Source organism: Microchirus variegatus, assembly GCF_963457635.1.
Source record: "Microchirus variegatus genome assembly, chromosome: 1".
Classification (NCBI taxonomy): domain Eukaryota; kingdom Metazoa; phylum Chordata; class Actinopteri; order Pleuronectiformes; family Soleidae; genus Microchirus; species Microchirus variegatus.
In genome coordinates, this window is record NC_139802.1 from 7,668,164 (window position 1) to 7,688,173 (window position 20,010).

General features: G+C 40.8%; 1 protein-coding gene across 1 annotated transcript; it reads right to left on the reverse strand.

Annotated features, from left to right (window-relative positions):
* Nucleotides 1-1,038: 1,038 nt before the first annotated feature.
* Nucleotides 1,039-6,966, reverse strand: LOC310935009 (maternal B9.15 protein). Its single transcript, XM_083898834.1, has 5 exons — nt 6,853-6,966; nt 3,642-3,819; nt 3,403-3,540; nt 1,974-2,310; nt 1,039-1,471 (listed from the first exon to the last, which is right to left on the reverse strand). Exons 2-5 carry the CDS (start codon nt 3,812-3,814, stop codon nt 1,247-1,249), a joined length of 873 nt encoding a protein of 290 aa, XP_083754960.1. The 5' UTR covers nt 3,815-3,819; nt 6,853-6,966; the 3' UTR covers nt 1,039-1,246.
* Nucleotides 6,967-20,010: the final 13,044 nt, after the last annotated feature.

Below are 20,010 nucleotides of genomic sequence, written 5' to 3' on the forward strand. Positions count from 1 at the left end.
ATACGTGCCTTTAACCCACAACAGCATCAGTGGTGCGCACAAGTCTCACAGGGGCTGTAGTGACATCTTGTGGTAGTTTGGCAACGACTCCCTGCTTCAATTCCTTTTGGAATCATCCACCTCTTGTCCAAAGTGTTAGGGGGTATATTTATTTTTCCATATTTTGACAAACTGGTTTACCAGGAAGTCCTTTCATTCCCTGTAATTACATTCAAATGGTCCTTTCTATCAACAGGCTAAACAAACTGGGCCTTCACCCTCTGTTAGAGGAGGAACAGCGTCACGACCTTGGGCTTAATGACGCGCACAGGAGTCCTTCCGCTTCAGCATCCTGCTACTTACTGCTGCTGCTCCTTACAGTGACCACAGCTCTGACTGACCTGGTGTCGAACCATATTGTCGTCAAGACACAGATTAAGCAACGACTGCCAAAGTAAACACAGCTTAAGATAGAAGTTCATTTTAATGCACTGCAGTAAAAAAAGTGAACAATATTCAAACAAGCAGATGAGCTTCACAGCAGCACGAACAGTACAATATACAGTATATGCACCCACAAATAAAAATAATAACTAATATAGATAAATTGAGTGAAAAGCTTTGTATTCAGGTTAATTAAAAAGGCAGCTTTATGCAGGACATAAATTAAAGACATCTGAATAAGAAGCATATCTCAGCATTTACAATATGCAGCAGTCACTGTTCATAAAAATGATTCAATCTCATGTATTTAGCTGTGAGTTTAGTGCCACCCACTGGTGGCCCAATAAATTACAACAAAGGCTCAGTGATATTAGAAAGAAAGTGTGCATCAGTCTACCTGGTGTGTGAGTTCTCTAGTATTTACAAGCAGTTTAGTAAAAAATATTCTTCTTAATATACAGATATTTTCACTCTAGCTACAAGAGATTTAAAACCCTGAATCACATTTTACATGGATCATTGGTGAAGTAATGTACAGTACAGTGGACCCCATCTGGTGAGAGAATATAAACAAATAACACCTGAAAAGTTATTTGGCATTGAGAATATTGCTTAGAGTCCCTGAGTCAATTTGAATGTGTACAGTACGTGTAAATATAGCCGTGTGGAATTTACAGATCAAGATTCGAGTGGTGTGCCAACTACAAGCAATCAATTACAAGTCACCAGTATTTAAAAAAAAATACGAGGAATAACTTTGAGCTACACAGTGGACATGTTCCGAGTATACTTCTATAATTCCCAGATTGAGTTCCTGGATGGTCTAACCCTTCACGGCTCCCCACGGCTGCAGAGCAGCGTGCGGCACGATGAACTGCGGAGGCGGCTGCGGCAAGATGTAGTAGCCGAATATTTGCTGCTGGGGAGGGGGAGGTGGTGGCAGCTGAGCTGTAGGCGCACACACTGTGGTGAGGAAGACCGGAGCGGCCTTCTTGTACTGAGGCCAAACCGGTGCCGGGTGGTAGAAGTACTGCAGGCTCGCAGGCGGCTGGACATAGAGGGAATGGAAGGAGTAAAGAGGTTAGCAGGGATGTGGTGGAGGCTTTGCAACACTGATATCCAGGTACACGGCTGATGCTTTTTCCACATGGGAGTAACGCAAGCAGCTCATGTTCAAAACAATCAGTTTGTACACCGAGAAAGTCAAGAGTAACAAAATGTTGTGGCCGTGTATCCAAACTGTTTGCTGTTTCAGTTTCTGTAACTGTGGCCAAGATGGTACTTTCTGTTCGTCACCCACATCAATGTTGTTATATAGTGAAACACTGCTGATGTGTTAAGTTAGACCCCCTCAGAGATGATGTAGGTTCATTTCTCAACACTATTTCTTGTTGAATTTGTGAATCTGCTGTACTAAATCCAACCATGAAGGTTGTTAACGGTTAAATCTGTATTAACATCAGTATTTAACATTTAACTACTGAATCCCATTTCTATTTTCATCTGTGGAATAATCAACCTCATTATTCAACTGTGACATGATCATTTACCATATTTCTGACGTATTTGACTTTATTTGCGCCGTGCCGTTTCCGAATCCGGGGCACCATCACCACCGTGTAGGCGTCGCCTTCTGCCGCCGTCTCCTCCTTCACAACCAGCTGTTCTTCTTTTTCTTGCTCTCCCTCAGGCTCGCCGTCCTTTACCGGCTCCTCCTCTGTGTCGCTCGACGTGGCCGAGCCACAATCTGAGGAAGTGGCAGAGTGGTAATCTGACGTTTCCAGGTTTGATGAATCAACCAAGGAGTCGTCCCGTTTCTTCACTTCCTCCTCTTCCTCCTCCTCTGTGAAAGTGGCTACTGTGAACGGCCTGCTGTTCTCTCCAGATCTGTAAAAGAGGGAGTAGGTTAGTTACATTTTTATTCACCCATATTCCTACTTTTTACACAGCTAGATTGAGGCTACATCCATACTACTTGTTGTGTTTCATCTTCATATCCATAGTAACACACCTGAAGCCGTATATATCACATGTCTATTCAGGTACACCAGGCATGTACATGCTGGTGAAAACAGGACGCTGATTCTCTTCTCAGCAATTGTTGGCTTGGTTTTAAAAATAAGTTCTAACAAGAAGCAACACTGGTATTTCAATAAAAGCGTTTCTTATATTAGACAGACGACAAGGTGAAACAGAAACTTGTTAGCAGAGCTTTTGTTTCACAGCTGATAGTCGACTCATGGCAGCAGCATTTTCATACGTCTTTTTTTGGAAGATACAAATCAGACACAGTTCATTTAATAATCTGGCACTTTTCCCCAAAGGCAATTACTTCTCATCATACGGTGTCACTGTGTCCTGACTTGCAGCAGGAATTTTTTTCTTACTGATATTGATTACGCAATATGTTTCTTGTGTATCTTAAATTCAGAGCAGAAGAAATACTAATTTTACCCAACAGAATCATTGTTCATGGAATTTTTTGTTTTGCTCAAACCCAGTAGTCCAGTGTCTCTTGGCCACTCCTATTGACTACAATCTCAGATTGAGTATTTCAACTCACGAGAGTCATGGAGCATGGCAGAGTGGTGGTCAATATGCGTGACCAGTACACAGACACTCATTATGGTCTGGTCGATAAAAGGGCACACCAAAATGTGGACTTTTGTCACTTGTGAATATGCCACAGATGCCACAAATCATGAGGGAGCGTGCCATTGGCATGCTGAGTGCCAATGGCATTTCCTTCCAAAATCTCAAACATAGCAATTCAAGGTGTAAAATTAACGTTAGGATATTTTTAGTTGTAGTAATTACGTAAAAGATCTTTGTTGTCGTGTTGACGCATAATATTTACTTTTTGAAATCCTATCCTCAAGCAGAATCTATGCATAATTTGACTGAAAATGGAGTCGTGTGGATGTCGCCTGAGAAAGGCCTTGTTGTCGAGGCATCCGTCTGTGTCACCCTATGACTCACCTTGCACAAACCTCCAGTGGGTCAATCCACACTGTGACCTCAGACAGTAGGCCCAGCTCAGCGGGCGTGAGCTCACTCTCTTCACATGCCTTCAGGAGAACTTCATCACAGAGGACTCCATTATTTATCCGGATGCATCTATGAATGATTAAAAGACGTTTACATCATGTATAACCATCTCTCTCTCTCATACAACGATGTAATATCTTAATCGTTTTCTTTCTCTTTTGAGCAGTTACCTGTATGCCTGGCCTTTGTTGGGGCACTCAGGATACCAGTGATCATCATATTTGTCCCACAAAAGCTGCTGTAGCTTCTCAGCAAACAATTCTGCTTTGGCCTCGTCGAGTTTACCACGTGCCACAGCCAGGCGTTTGAGGAAGTTAACTCCGGCCTTCACCTCTCTTTTCATGACGTCTGCAGAAAGAAAAAAAAAAGATACAAAATCAGTTGAGGCAGCAAAAAAAAAAAAACACTGTGGTGTTTTTGTCTCAACATGAGTGTGTGCCTCTATAATCACTCCACGCAATCTTGTTTTTTTCCAATCCAAGGCACAAAGAATCAGAGTGACGTTTGGTAACAGAGTGTGACTTTCCTTCAGCGAGATGTGAAAGAGGAGGAACTGCAGTTGCAGTTGCAGAGATAACAACATTTCCCTGTGCAGCTGCCTATTTTTATTACCTTCAGGCAAACGCTTGTGCCTGCAAAGGCTAAAGTTTGTATACAGGCAAACAAGATGCAAAAAAGGCACTGGGTGTTTTGACATAGTAGTATTTGGACATACAAATCCAGTGAGCTCTTTGTGCTGTTTATCTTCTGATAGCGTGTCTGTTTTGGGTTCAGTGCCAATGTCAGCGTGACCAGGAGAGAGGAGAGAGCTCAACAAAGGCAAAGGAAATACGAACTCTGCGGCACGTTAACACCCCGCAGATGCTTCCGATGAGAAAGTCGTGCCTTGAACATTTCAGGTGCAGATTCTCATTTGTTATTGTGGCTTCAAAAGTGGCCACGATCAATTCTGCTTGTGCAATTTGTTGCGAGAGCAAATTACTATTGTGCCGAGAGAGAGAGATGGAGCCACAGCAACTTCTCTTATAGCAATGATGAGCTCATGACACAACAAGTAAGAGTACTAGGGCCTTTAAACCCCTAACACATGTGTTTTGTCATTACATGAACTCTGAGAGCGTGAGCCTGTCATCAGCTTTATGTTTGGCAGCAGCTCTGATATTCCAGTCAGTTATTAAGTCTGCCAGGTAAACCAGTCAAATTGCATGTATTCCCCGTGTTGTTTCTGCCTCCTGGGTTATGTAACTCAGCTCAGCATGTCCAATACTCTCTGCCAGGTGAGGGTTGCACAGCATGTTGACCTGCAGGATGTCATTTTGCCTGACATACAGACGTGAGCACTGTTTTTTTTTTCTCTCGTGGCTTAATCAATCTGAGATTTCTGCAATAACTGTGACGGACTCTAAAGCAACTTGGTACTGAAAGTCCTGCTCACGTTGCAGGAATACGTTTTGTCGACAAACCAAAATGATTCGGTTTTAATGATTTCTTTGTTATGTGGAGCAAAGAAAATATTCACATTTAAGAAGCTAAAATAATCCGAAATCTTGTTTTAATCGTGAAAAAAGTGTCAAACCGATTAATCGATGATCAAAATAGTTGACGATAAATGTAATAATCGATTAGTAATCAGGTTTAAACAATATGGCTGTAAAGATGTATTTCTCCTGTTGAGGTCCAATGTTCACAATGTTAACAAATCTATAAAACGGAGGTAAATATTCCTAAATTGAGAAGCTGAAACCAGGAAAGATCAATCTTATCAGACAATGACACACTCGCAAAGTTTTGAGTGTTGTGTGTACACAAGGCCAACACACAACACACCTGATTATTCTTTATCAGCCGTGTGGCCACCTCTCATGTATGACTACTGCTTCCGTAGACTTGACAGTGTGAGTCATGGCATGTTTTCAACTGGATTGCATCACGCCGGCGCATTAAATAATAATAATGCAGGTTTTCAGATGTCGGAGGAAATCAAATCTCAATCACATCACTGTGTGGCTCTCGTCTTTGATCTAATCAGAGGCTCTGCCCTGAAAACAAAAAAAAGCTCAATGTTTACTGCGGTGTAGCTACTGAACAGTGACCTACTACCATTATCGCAGACTCTCTGCACATAGTGTTTTCCAGTTAACGCGTGAAGACAACACTTTGACAGATTATCAAACGAAGATGTGATTCGGCTGCGTTTCCTCTGTGTCAAATGGCTGCCTCCCAAAACTAGGCCAAACAGACGTATCGCACAACAGTCAATGTGACCTAAAGCTCAATCTCACCATGTTTTTTTTAACAATAGATTAATCTGTCAATTATTCTCTCAATTAAGAGATTAGTTGTTTGGCTATTGATCAGTGTTTCCCACACCACAAAATGATGACATGATGTTTTTTTGGCCCACAAACAAAACATTTATAGTGTATTATCATAGAGAAATAACACCACACGAAATGAATCCTAATATGTACAATATGTGGCTGTGGAAAGAGAGGATCCTGAAAATCCTCTTATGTATGTAATGCTAACCCTTTGGAATATATGGAAATTAAATTGTTTCAATTGATATTACTGGCTGCAGGAATTTGATCATATCATGTAATAATGAACTATTGACACACAACTAAAACAACAGGTATATTTACAATAAGATATAAGAGTCAGAATCTTAGAATAAAAGGAGCTAAATTCGATTAATCCTTGTGTCTCTTTAATGACCAGGTCTGACCAGAGAGGGGTTTTTTTCAAGTGAAACTAACAACTAATCCTTTGTCCTACTTCAATGTTTGGGTCACAGCGAAACTTGTTATCGCGTCTGCGTGAAACAAAGGAGACAATAGAAGTGGACAGAGTCAAGGAGATGGACACGTGTTTGAGTCCACACAGGTATCACTTTCACATTAACACGCAGAAAGGAACAGAAAATGACACACACACACATAACGAAAACAACTCATTTTCATCTCGTCTGCTCTGTGTGTTTTTTCTGCTGTGACAAAGGAAACTGAAGCAAACGCGTTGGAAACAGCAGCGAGTGCCGTGGGTTTTCTGTGAGTGTGGAAAGCCCCTGTGAGTGGAAAGTCCGACACTTCAGCAGAAACTGTGCATTTAACCGTGATACATACACTTTAGTTACACCTAATACACAAGAACATTGCATTATATATACGATTACAAAAGTCGCGTTGGACAAAGAGATGCTGTAAATCATTATTAATAAGTTTAACAAGTTTAGTAAAACACTTTATAAACCAGAAAACAAAAATATTTATGTAATATATAATGCAACATAATAAAACGGCGTGCTAAAGTTACAACAACGTACATAGACACATTAAAAGTTAATAGGGGGAATTGATAAAATAACAAAACTGTACTCACGATAATAAACAGTGTTTCCTCTCTGATTGTGTCCACTGGTGACTGCGTGTCCTCGGCTTCCCCTATTCTGTTGTCGTGGCTGCGTGTCTCTTCTCCTCCGTGTGCTGCTGCTGCTGCTGCTGCTGATGTGTAAGAGTTATTATGGTTATTATGGTCGGCACATGTTGCTTCCTTGTTCTGTGGTGTGTGTGCTGTTGCTGTTGCCGCTGCTGCTGCAACGTAGACGTAACGTTACCGTAAGTGTGACTCACTTCCTCTACTCAGCAGGCGTGAGCAAGAGCTGAGTGGCTCCACGCAGGAGCCGAACACGCCCCGCCACGCCATATATGGTCAGTCAAGGTGTGCGCGTGTTACAGCCACATTGTGACATGTATCATCATCCTTTGTCACTCATTGTAAATCTTTAATGTCAGACCATGACTAGATAATCTTATTCTGCTCTTTTTAGTTTCACTATCAAGATACTTTTTCTAGTCAAAGAATATGTTCAATGTTTCTATTTTTATTCATCTTTTATTACGTTTTTTGTTTCTATCTTTTGTGCTGCTGTTGAGCAATTGGACCCTCAACAAAAATATGAACGCACGAAGAAAAACTTGTACTTATTGTTATGTGACAAAACAGAGTAACTATCCAAAAATAACAGTACAACTTTATCAATAAAGTGGCTTTAATTTGCGAGCATTAGGATCAATTTCAAAACAAAAGTCCTGGAGTAATGGCAGGAAGAACACAATGGGGGTGGATGATCCAAGTTCACAAACTTCAATAACGTAGAGCATGGACATCACCCGGTTGTCGATCGTGGCCTGGGGGATGTTGCCCCATTCCTCCTGCAGAGCCACTTGAAGTTGGCGGCCGTTCTGGGGAACCGGAACTATCCAGAACATCCCAAAGGTGTTTGATAGGTGACATATCTGGTGAATACGTCGTCATTCAGTTGTGTTGCCACAGCTGTAACGCTCAACCCAGCACTCAGCATGCCAATGGCACGCTCCCTCATGATTTGTGACATCTGTGGCATATTGACATGTGACAAAAGTCCACATTTTGGTGTGCCCTTTTATTGACCAGACCATAAGGAGTGTCTGTGTACTGGTCACGCATATTGACCACCACTCTGACATGCTCCATGACTCTTGTGAGTTGAAATACTCAATCTGAGATTGTAGTCAATAGGAGTGGCCAAGTGACACTGGACTACTGGGTTTGAGCAAAACAAATCATTCCATAAACAAATGAATCAAGAATCTGAGCAAATGTCATGACATTCTATTTTTGTTCACCATTTTTGTATATACTTTACTATACTTTTTTAATTTAATATACTTTTCCATCTTCTACCGCTTTATCCTGCACAAGGTCGCGGCAGGGGTCGCTGGTGCCAATCCCAGCTGACATAGGGCAAAAGGCAGGGTACATACATTTCTGGTAATTCCGAGATACTTTTTGTTTATGAGACTAAAGTCAGCTCACTGTCAAAGTGCATCAGGGCAAATGGATAATTCCCTGAATTTCAAAAAATCATGAAAATTATTCCTTAAGAGGTTTGCAAATATTTTCAACACAACCTTGTTTAGGACGATGCCGACTATTATGATGGTAAATTTCAAGTCATTCCGAGATACTTTTTGTTTTTTTGAAGAAAGTCAGCTCACTGTCAAAGTACTATACTGTGTTGAAGGCCAAGAACATCGGCAGGAGAGTTACGGCTCACTCAAAGACACCAGGTTTCTCAATCCAGCCTGTTAGTAGCAGTGGTGAAAACATCTACTGCATCTGCAATATCAGAGAAATGTGTCAAAAAATCCAAATACAAATGAACAGACAATTGCACAATGCAAGATGGAAAAACAGTCAAAGTTACAGCAAAGCAAATATTCTTCAGTATTAAATTTGTGATCCAATAATTATCTTGAAAATAAACTTGCCTTTATTTGAATCTGCCCTATCACACACAATAATTTGCATATTCACACTGGATTAATTACCTGGGGTCACCAGAGTTCCCCAAGTAATACTAATCTCGTGCGAATAGAGTAAATTACATAGACGGTAAAATGTTTGCACAAACTATCATAAAGTTTAATTAATTGACTGACAAAATATGAAATATTAAATACAATTAAATATTAAATATTAAACATTAAATATTAAATATTGAAGCACAAATTCAAAGTAATCACAGCAGAAATGAGCTAAATTTTACACCATATACTTGAGAAATTCCTAAACTCAGCTCTCATTGGCGAATATCTTATTTTACATTTTATCACAGCTTTTCAGATGACACTGATCAGTGTGACGCAGACAGTGTTCAGTTTCTCTTTGCGTCCACTAGAGAGCAGAATGGTTTCTTTTCTCAAATATCATCCCATAATGTGAAAGTCGGGAAACACAGTGGGGACCACAGTCAGACATTCACACTTTTCTGTTTCCACATTGCTCCACAATCATTATTAGTATTATTATTATTATTCATTGCATTTCTAGAGCGTGTGAACCTGGTAGGCAGAACCACATTTCTGGTTAAACTGGTTAAGTTTGGGGCTAAGATTTGAATTGTCGTAGCAATGTGAATTATCGTGAGTGTGTAAGTGGGAGATATATAACTTATATATAAATATAAATGTATATATATATATATATATATATATATATATAAATGTGTATATATATATATGTATATATATAAATGTATATGTATATATATGTATATATATATGTGTATATACATATATATATATGTGTATATATATATATATATATATATATATAAATGTATATGTACAGTAGTTATATAGAGAGAGAGAAACAATGGGGTTGAAATAAGAGAAGAAGAAAGTGTTGAAAAGTGGGTGTTTTCTTTTTTATATTATTGATTAGAATTGTTTTAACAACTGATGGAAATGAAATTGCCTGCTCTGTCCTCTGTTCCAGCCTCTGTTTCTGTCTCTGTTTCGCCCCTTTTGCTATGGATGACCTCCTTCCCACTCAACTCTCTGAGCTGCAGGCAGTTCTTGCTCTTAGCTATAAGACTGATTGCATTACGCTGTCTTCAAACATGCAATTAATTTTCTCAAAGAGTCACAGGTCAGTCTCTCTTTCCGTCTAAACCTGATGCTGCGAGTCAAACCTCAGAGCTTCTGCACAACGTTCTCCGTCTGAAAACTATTGATTATTCCTTGTCAGTGTGCCATTTATGTTGTTGAAACTGTGGCGAGTTTTCTGTTGCAATCGCAGGAACCTGAATTGACACACTTCATACAAACATGCACACACTGCGGACATGAATGTCCTCAGATGTCTGGTGTTGCTGCAGTATTGCAAATGAAACCACTTGACCTCGGAATGTGATCGTTCTCTTTTTTTTCCAGGAGCAGGGTCTCTTAGTCTAAATGCGTCTGGTGGTATCAATGAAGCCCACACACATACACCACAAGAAGCCTGTTACGCCTTTAAAAACATATTGATTTTTCTCTTTCGCAGGGAGCTTAATGTGATCGATTGGCCAGGCCCTTTCAAGATCAGCGCCAGTATAAGCATCTCTTCCCCTAATACAAACGCTGCCTCTTTCCCCTCAGGTAATGACTGTCCTTGGGTTGGGGGAATAGTTTGTCTGCATTAAATGAGAGAAGTGTTTACCATGGCATCCAGTCCCTCTGTCTCCTCTCTGCTCGCTTGTAATGGAACATATTTGAACAAAAGCTATGAGCAAATGCGGCGCACACCTCCTTTGACCTTTATCATCCGAGCACCCCTTCCCTTTGTCTCCCCCTCCTCCATCTCCTCATCTTCATCTCTACCTCTCAGTGGGTCAATATTTGTATTTGCAATGCATTAGGCCAGCGCTCTTGTTTTTAGATTGAAAAAGTCCCCCTTTGTCAGCTCATACCAACAAGAAGCCCTGCATTTTATACCTGTTTGAAACATATGAGGACGGATGTGATCGCTTTCATCCGTCTGATTTGCTCCTTGCTCAACAGAACATTTCCTAATGCTCAAGTAAAGATGTTGGACTCGGTGACACCTGTTCTTAGACTGGTGATGTGAACCTTCTCAGTGATCACAGCAATAACCTGAGTGCTAATGACATGGTTCCTGAAACCAGAAAACAGAAGGAATATTAACTCTTAACCATGAACAAAAAAATAACCACACCATGCCACACACGGGCAGCATATGGCTGGCCCGCTGACCATCGTCTTTTAACTGGAGCATGTAAGACAGAACATATCTATAACACCTATTTAAGCCTCACTCCTACAGTATTATTGTTTTATTGTATGTTTTACTGTTTGTTCTTTGGTCTATTAGGACTTTTGTTTTTATATGTTATTTGTTTTATTTAACTCTGATGTATAGCACGTTGTTTCAGCTGTTTTTTAAAGTGCTTTATAAATAAAGTTGGATTGGATTGGATTCTTAGATCCTAAAGAAAACAAATCAGGCACCATGCACCCTGCAAAAAATAAAAATAAAAGGCTGCATCTTAACATTAAAAGCATAACTGACTTTTATATTGAAGTGCAAAATATGTGTTTACCAGTTTCCACAAATAAAAATATTAAAGAATGAATTGTCCACTCTTCATAGCATGACGCCTGCATCTCTATAGACTCAAGGAACAGGTTTCACCTCACAGTTTGTTTGTTTGCTTTTTACATTCGAAAAGGAAACGTTTCGTTCTTGCATGTTACATAAAATTATGGATTAAATTACTAAATTAATTAAACATTATAAGAAGGGTCCTTCCCTGCTTTCTTTGTTTATGCCAGTGTGGCAGCCTGAGCAAAAATCCACCTGCATTAACATGTGTTTTTCCTTTTTTTAATCAATTATTATTATTATTTTGGCCACTTGGGGGCAGTGAAACACACATTGTTCAGCTCACGTGGCGAACTTGATATCTTCAGCACACACAAGGGACTTCATTGTCACTGAGTTGGACTCATGTCAGTGACCACCTGATGAATGTAAGTCCACTGTTCTTTCAACCCCGTTTTCTGGTCTCTACTCTATCGTGTTTGAGGAGAACTGCTCCACCACATTCACCTGCTAGCTAGCTAACTTCCCTCAAGTGAAGGGGACTGATTCAGGTCATATGTTTGTAGCTGTTCATGACACTTATCCATTAAAGAGAAGTTAATGGCGTTAATTATTAGAATTGTCCAAATGAAAACGTAAACACGTACAATTCTCTGACAAAAGACGTTTTAAACTGATGCCATTTCGACATGAAATAATGTACAAACACACGTGTTGGTAATGTCACTAATTAAGGCTCTTGTTCCATTGAACACCTGGCGTCCACTTTCTGATGCTATCAAAATGGCGGTTGTTGCTGTGTGAAGATGCTATGTTTTACTCGCCATTTGGTGTTTGTTTTTGCTGTTTTTATGCCGTGAAATGACTTCTCTGAAGCCACTAATAAAATATTAGTTCCTAATTAACTAACTAACAACCAAGAGAGTTATCTTTCCTGCACAAATCTAAGCAGTCTCCCATGTTTGCTTCATTCCCCCCCAACTTAAGGGTTCAGGACCCGTATGTGATGTTGACTTGTGCCCCTTCATATTCCCTCAGTCGATAAAACAGCCCTACATCCACTCTTATGTCTTGTTGATCTAAGCATTGGAGAAAATAAATCAGCTGGAAAGCCCTTCCCTCTCTATATTTTTATTAGCTTGGTGACTTTTTAATTGCCTGTATTTCAGCTCTTCTCCTTGGTTCACATGATTACAGTCTAAACACAGCATACGTTACAGCACTTACCATCTTCTAAGTGCAGTGGGAATAAACTGTGCAATGCAGAGAATTATAAAGCTTAGTAAACAAGTTTCAGTGCATGGCCTTAGGATCAATTTCTGCTGGGCTGCTGCGAGGTCGAGACCCCGGTGTGGTCGACGTGCTCGAAGATTCACCTCCTGACTGTCTGCGCTGAAATCCGACTGTTGTGCAGACCAACAGTCTCACCGGTAGTTCTGGTCGCTGGGCGGAACCGATCACGGAGGTGATGTAGCCGGTTAGCTGTTGTTCCAGTCTCTCTGAAACGAGTCCACAGGCGGCTGACAGTGGAATGATGCCCATTCAGTTGTGTTGCCACAGCTGTAAACGCTCAACCCAGCACTCAGCATACCAATGGCACGCTCCCTCATGATTTGTGACATCTGTGGCATATTGACAAGTGACAAAAGTCCACATTTTGGTGTGCCCTTTTATTGACCAGACCATAAGGAGTGTCTGTGTACTGGTCATGCATATTGACCACCACTCTGCCATGCTCCATGACTCTCATGAGTTGAAATACTCAATCTGAGATTGTAGTCAATAGGAGTGGCCAAGTGACACTGGACTACTGGGTTTGAGCAAAACAAATCATTCCAGAAACAAATGCATCAAGAATCTGAGCAAATGACATGACATTCTATTTTTGTTCAACATGTCAACAAGTTTGTGCGTTTATATTTGTATTTGTTGTAGATATAGATAAATATCATCTAGTTTGTTTTGTGCAAACTTTGCCTATAGATGTTATAAAGTCATCTTTGGTTACATGAAACGTTTACACAAGGGAAATTTCGTCTTGCACAAAAAGACTGTCGCACATAAAAATATAGGCATATATACTCCCCCCCCCCCCTCCACACACACACACAGCTGCAGATATGAGTGCATTCAGATAAATAAAACAGTCGCTCATCTCACATGCTCTTTGATGCTGGAAGCTTGATGTGAATATATTAATAGATGTTCAACTTTGCTAACTCTGGCACAGTTTAAATGTTCAGGGACTCCTTATATAATGTGGAATAATTTAACATATGCCAGTGTCTGTGCTGTGAGAGGGCGTCGGGCGCTTCAGTTTACTGTGTGCCCTCACTGGCCTGCGATCGAATCCTGCCAGAGCTCCTGACTCCCGTCTCTCCCTCTGCTGCCTCAACAATTAAATCCGCCAAGACGAGTTCACTGCACTCTTACCCTTTTTTTTTCTGTCTGTAAAAAGGACAATAAGTAAAAGCATATGCAGGAATAATAGGCCATTAATGACCCACATCAGAACAAGTTGTCCTATTATGAAACGTTTCACCTGTGTGTCAGTTGTTACCATGGAAATGATGTGCAGATATGTGAGGCTCTGTTTAATGGCCTGGCCTTAGCCTTGCACTCTCTCATTTGTGTGCTTTCATGTTACAGACATATGGGCCTACTTTTAACTAAGTGCGGTCCTATTCAGCAGCAGTGTTTTCTCTGTACAGTTCTCCCAACACTTGGCATATTCTTGTTATACCATTTTTAGCTATAGGAAACTTGTTTTTGATCAGTTTTAGAATATATGCATTGCACATGTACAGTATGTATATGTTCTTATGTATTCCTTGTACTGGTTTGCTTGTCTTCTGTAGCCTTGAAGCCACCATTTATAAAACCTTCCCCTCCCCCATCTACATTACTCTCTCTGCCCCTTTTTGCCCCTCTGTCCCTTTCTCGCTCTCTCTCTCCTCTGCAAGCTGTGTCTCTCTTCCTGTGTGCTGGGGGGCCAACAGAGGGGAAGTACACTGAGAAAGAAAAGCACTCTCAGTTCAAGTGCACAGGCTTAAAGACACAGCTGGCTTCGACAAAGGGGAATATGACGATGATGAAGCGATCGCAGAAAGGCAGAATAATGACCTACTCATAAGGCAATTGTGTATGTAGAGAGAGCGTAATGATCATTTCACAATAAAGGGGGAAATTAAAAAAATTACAACCAGGAAAGCAGAGACAAACGGAGAAAAATGTATCCTCCCCTTTCCCTCGCTCCATGTACTCCTCCTTTTCCCTCCCACCTTCCTTTCTTTCAATCTCTGTCCCTCCCTCTCTCCTCTCCTTCATTCCTACCCTGCATGTATGCTCACACTCACGCACGCACACACACACATGCGCGTGCACAGATATACACTCGATGACCGATACCGTCTCCCTCTTTCTGTTGCATTCTCCGTCTCCTCAGCTTGCTCTGCACCACTGAGACTTTTGTGTTTCTCCCTGTGTGTAGTGTACGGTGGAACCGGTTCTCTGCAGCACCAGCACATGCTATTCTCGCCACAAACTGAGCAGCAGCAGTAGCAGCAGCTCCTGCCTCTCACTTTGCTGCTTGTGACTTTGCCTGCTTGCCTTTGCCACTGGTACTTTTCCTCACAGCGCTCATTTTCTTTGTCCATAAGGAATGTTTCCCTACAAAGTCCTGAGCATGGCGGGGTGAGGAAAAGAGAAATCATGGCCGTGGAAGGTGGAGAAGAGGCAGCAGTGACTGAAATGTGACGAGGCTGCAATGAAGCAAGAGATGCAAGGCTGCAAGTCAAGAGGGAAAGCACCAACTCAAGAGTGAGGAAGAGGGAAAGGAAAGAAGGAATCAAGTTTGACTCCGGAAAGAAATGCGGGAAAAGGTAAAAAAGAAAGACGGACATTGTGCATGCAATTCTGGATTCTGTTTTTTCCACCTGTGCTTGTATTTCATATGGAAAGTTATCATACACACACATTATTTCTCCTTTTTTTGTGTTTACTCTCACTCTCTCATCCTGATTTGTCTTTTCAGCTTTGGTATAGTGTCTTTTGGTTTGTGTCTGTTATTACTTCCACTCTGACTGGAACATTTCCTCTGTCTCCACGCTTCTCCTTTAATCCAGTCATGCCTTTTATCCCCTGCATTTACTTGACAGAATATGCATGTTTGCTGAAATTAAGCTCAGCGCTCGCTGAAGGCTGAGGCTGCTTTTGGGGCCCAGTTGAGAAGAACCGAATCGGGGGGGCCGGGGGGACTCAACTTTGTGCTATTATAATGTGTTGACCGCTGTCTTTGTGAAGGTTTTCATGCACCGTGTCAATGTTCTCCAAGTGAATGTTTCTGGCGTATATTAAGTTCTTACTTTGACAGACATACAAGTAGGAGAAAGATGACAAGTATTTAAATTATTTGGCTATCACCCTTTTTGCTCTGGGGTTGACATGTCCCACCCTCTACTTCCCCTCACTGTTTGTTTGTGGTCTCAGTGTGTGTCCCTGTTACCGTGCATATGACCAAGACTCATCCTTTTGTCTCTCTGTGTCCAATAACACTTACTTCCTTCTCTGAATACCTGTTATGCTTTTGTGTCTTCACCACCATCAGCTCCTGCCTGTTTTCTTAGCCGCCATTGTTTAATATCGACAAGTTAGTGTCGTCCCTCGTGTGTTTGTTCAAGGAGGTGTGATTTATCTTCATTCTATCCATGCCCTTCACAAGCATGTACATCTCCATGGAGACCTGGAACTGAGACTTCTCAGACCCTGTGCCCTTCGCTGTAGGAAAACAAACTCAAATGCTCCAGTTAAATCCATGCAAGGGTGCGCAATTTGGTAGAAGGCAGAAATCAGATCTTTTCCTGAACTGAGGAACACTGTGGGTGTGTGTGTAAGAATGAGGGTTGTCTTGATTGTGTTAACAGAAAGAGTCTGACTGCAGATTTAACTTGGTCCCAGGCTGGTTGGATTTGGTTGCTCTGCAGACTGGTATAGCAGAGTCACAGATATTTGACACAATATAACACACAATGAAAGTCATGTGTGCTAATTTGTATTTTAGATGAAATTAATTTGTGTCAATAACATAAACTAATTTTGGCTATTTTTGCTATGACACTGCAAACATTTCTTAAATTAAGGCAATAAGTGCTTTTTTGTCAGAAGATATTTCCTCTTCTCACAGTTTCTGTGAGAATTTATGCTTTTATGCAATCAATTACCCCAACACAGCCAAGAGAGGTTTATCCCGGTGGCCGCAAAGAGGAACTCGGAAACTTGCTTTTTATTTTTTTTATTTTACCCCTTGTAAAGGGTGCTTTGAATCACCATGTTTTACTTCTAGGTCAGTGGTGTATTCTAGGTCACTAAACCTGGCACGTAACACACAGTTGTCACATGATTTGGACCATAAATGACCAATACATACATTTATTTTCTACGTACAATACAACTAAAGAACATGTAACGTAACAAGGAACACATGAACAGATGATGCTGCACGAACACCGTGGGACTACTTGCATTATGGAATATTAGCCATTCGTTTTTTTAGTTTTTTTATTCATTAATTAAAATGTAAGAGCATATCAAAATTTTCCCTCGTCACAATTTTTCGGAAATCAAGTTGATTTTGTCAGTTTACCATTACTTAAACAAAGAACACCAGCAGTTGAGACGGGGATATCTTTGGCCCTTTTGCTCAAGATACGAGTACAGTTAGTCGTTACCTCGTTGGTGTGATGTTACTCTGCTTTGGAGGTCAGCGTGGGGTAGTGTTCATGACATTTAAAAAAATATATTAATTCAATAGTGAAATCCTCCAAAAACATTCCTTTTGAACATGGGTTAAATTTGAGATCAAATGTGATTCAGTAGTAGAAATACTACATCTGTGCTTTGGTTTCTTTCTTACAAACACAGTCAAAATGGAGAATTAGAACGCTGGAGTGGAAAAAGCCCACTGAATGCTGTTGTGACATATACGCAACATTACTTAAAGCATTTGAACACCAGTGATCGTGGGCGCATCTCGACAGCTGAATAATACAACTGAACACTTAAGCAGAAATAACGGTTTACCCCGGCTTATTGCACTGACAATGAATGTATCAGTTATTTAAAACCCTCTTCAACTTGAGGTCACCACTTAATGAACCCAGCATATCTAAACTTTAGAGTGCAGAGGAAGGCCGTTAATGTATTGCACTTTATAAAGCATAACTCGGTCTTTACTATCAATTATGTAGTTCTGGTGTGAAAGAGATGGTAAAAAAAAAAAAAAGGCCGCACACAGCGAGCAGCAGCGTCTGCACCATGTGACTGCTGTGGATGCACTGAAATTCTCTCACGGTCGGAGTGAGAGTTGTTCCCCACGGACTTGGTGTTCTAGTTGCATCTGTGTTTCTCTGCCTTCTCGAGGACATGGGGCAGAAATGGGGCTGAGCGAGCTCCATCTGGATACCCATCAGACCCAGCACTGATAATGTACCTCAGTGGTGCACAGCCAATACAGTTTTACCAATTTAAATCTATGAATGACACTTTCCTCTGTGTGCTTTGTGCATGAGATGCACAAGTTGATTTATAGTACATGATTTTCTCTTTTTGAGGTCCAGAATTTTATAATTTTTTCAGTAAAAATATTTACTCCCCAGCCTTTATCTGAAGGACATTGAAAAACTTGATGAAATGAACACGTACGTCTACATTAACACATTCTTCACTTTTAAATTACAACAATGTAATATTAATGATAATATTGTAATACTTCACAGTACTTTTATATACTCGGTCACCATTTTTCACCAGTTTTCTCTGTAATAATCTGTATCTGATCATAAAGCAGATTAGTAAAACAAGTAAAGTTTTCTCCCGTGTTCTCTAGTGTGTTGATGAAGTTTGACGTGATGTTTTATGATTGATTTTTCTTGGTACTGTTGTAACACTTGTCTCCTTGTGTTCCAGAATAACGGCAATACGCTGAGTTTTGTGTGACTCTCTGATATATGGTGACTGCGGCTGATATATTAATGAGTAGTTTCCTCATGTAAGGGCCAGGTGGCTGTCTCGTGCGTTCAGATGGAGGCTGAGGCAGCAAGGTGGGGGTTAATGTCTGTAGGCTGTAGGAATGTGTTTGGAGTCAGCAGTGAGAATTCCACAGTTCTGCATTAGTAGGTCAGAGTCTTCCTCAATCTTGAGATAGTTTGCCTCTTACCTCGCCAAACTATCTCAGTCTCTTACGTCTCCCTCTACCACTGCATCTTTGCATCTGATCCCCGTGTTTATCACCGGCACGTTCTTCTTACGCGTGTCTCATTCTTGATGTGTGTGTGTGTGTGTGTGTGTGTGTTCTGCCTGAAGTTTTGATCCTCACCATCTCCCCTCCGCTCTCTCACTCTTTAGATGTCTCACAGATATCTTACGAGCTACAGTTGGGGGCTGGGTAAAAAAAAAAGAAAAAAGGCAGCGATAAGGAAAATGCTTGTGGGTTTGATAATTCTAGTGCACAGAAGTGTCTCTCCTGCTGGCCCTGTGTCCACTCCAGTACATCAGTCATGTATGATTTAAGGAAAATGGGATTTGTTGATGTCACGAGGCAAGGCAACGTCCTCTTGTATCTCACGAGTTACTTCGACTGTGGACTAGAAAGTGGTCACAATCTGCCGTCATTACTACTGACGTAGGACGAAGTCACAGAGACAGAATCCACATTTCCATTCAATTTCATTTGGCATTCACATTTTCTAATGGTAGAGTTGAAGAAAAAACACCCACATTTAAACAAAAACAAGTTTTAAAGCTCCAGTGTGTCACATTTAGAAGGAATTTGTTGGCAGAAATTAAATATGGTACTCGTAATGTATGTTTGTAGAAGTGTGACTTAGCCTTATAAATGGTAAATGGTCTGTATTTATATAGCCATATTCTAGTCTTGATGCCCACTCAAAGCTGTTTTACACTACAGCTTTGCCATTCACCCATTCACACCCATTTTCATACAGCATATCAATCGTCTTTCATACCCGTTCATATGCTGCTGACACAGCCATCAGTAGCTACTGTTGCACTTTAGGAGATGGCCTTGCTTTGCAGTTGCCATGTTTTTAGCCCGAAAAAGGCAAACGGAAGAATGCACGAGAAGAACAAGATCCTTTTATTGTATGTGAAGGACACTGTAGTTCCCTGACACTGCAGTCTCACCGTTAGACGTCACTAATTTTCACACACTGGACCTTTTAAAGCGACCGTTAAACATTTTACGAAATATACTCATTCTTTCCTTCAAGATCACAAAGGATTCATTAGAAAACCTTGTGCTAGGTAATGAAGGAGCATATTATTGACATCATTAGATGTAACCACTAAAAGTATATAACCTGTGGACTGATGTGTCAATGCGTGTCCTCCAGCAACTCGGTGATAGCTTTCAAAAGGCTTTCTATTCTATTATACACAGACTCTACAGTGGCGTTGGAGGTATCAACTCTGCGCGTCACACACGGCGACACCCTCAAATGTGCCAGACACAGAGGATGATATGGGTACAGTGTGAAGAAAGGCAAGAAAAGAATGACTGAAAGATGGAGACAAGACAGCCAGAGTGAGAGGGAA

Excerpts from the sequence above, each read along its gene's own strand:
- LOC310935009 (XM_083898834.1), bottom strand. The coding sequence starts at position 3,814 with ATGAAAAGAGAGGTGAAGGCCGGAGTTAACTTCCTCAAACGCCTGGCT. Across the intron at positions 2,311-3,402 it reads CCACTGGAGGTTTGTGCAAG|ATCTGGAGAGAACAGCAGGC; the intron begins GTGAGTCATAGG and ends CCTCTTTTACAG. Across the intron at positions 1,472-1,973 it reads TCAAATACGTCAGAAATATG|CCGCCTGCGAGCCTGCAGTA; the intron begins GTAAATGATCAT and ends CTCTATGTCCAG.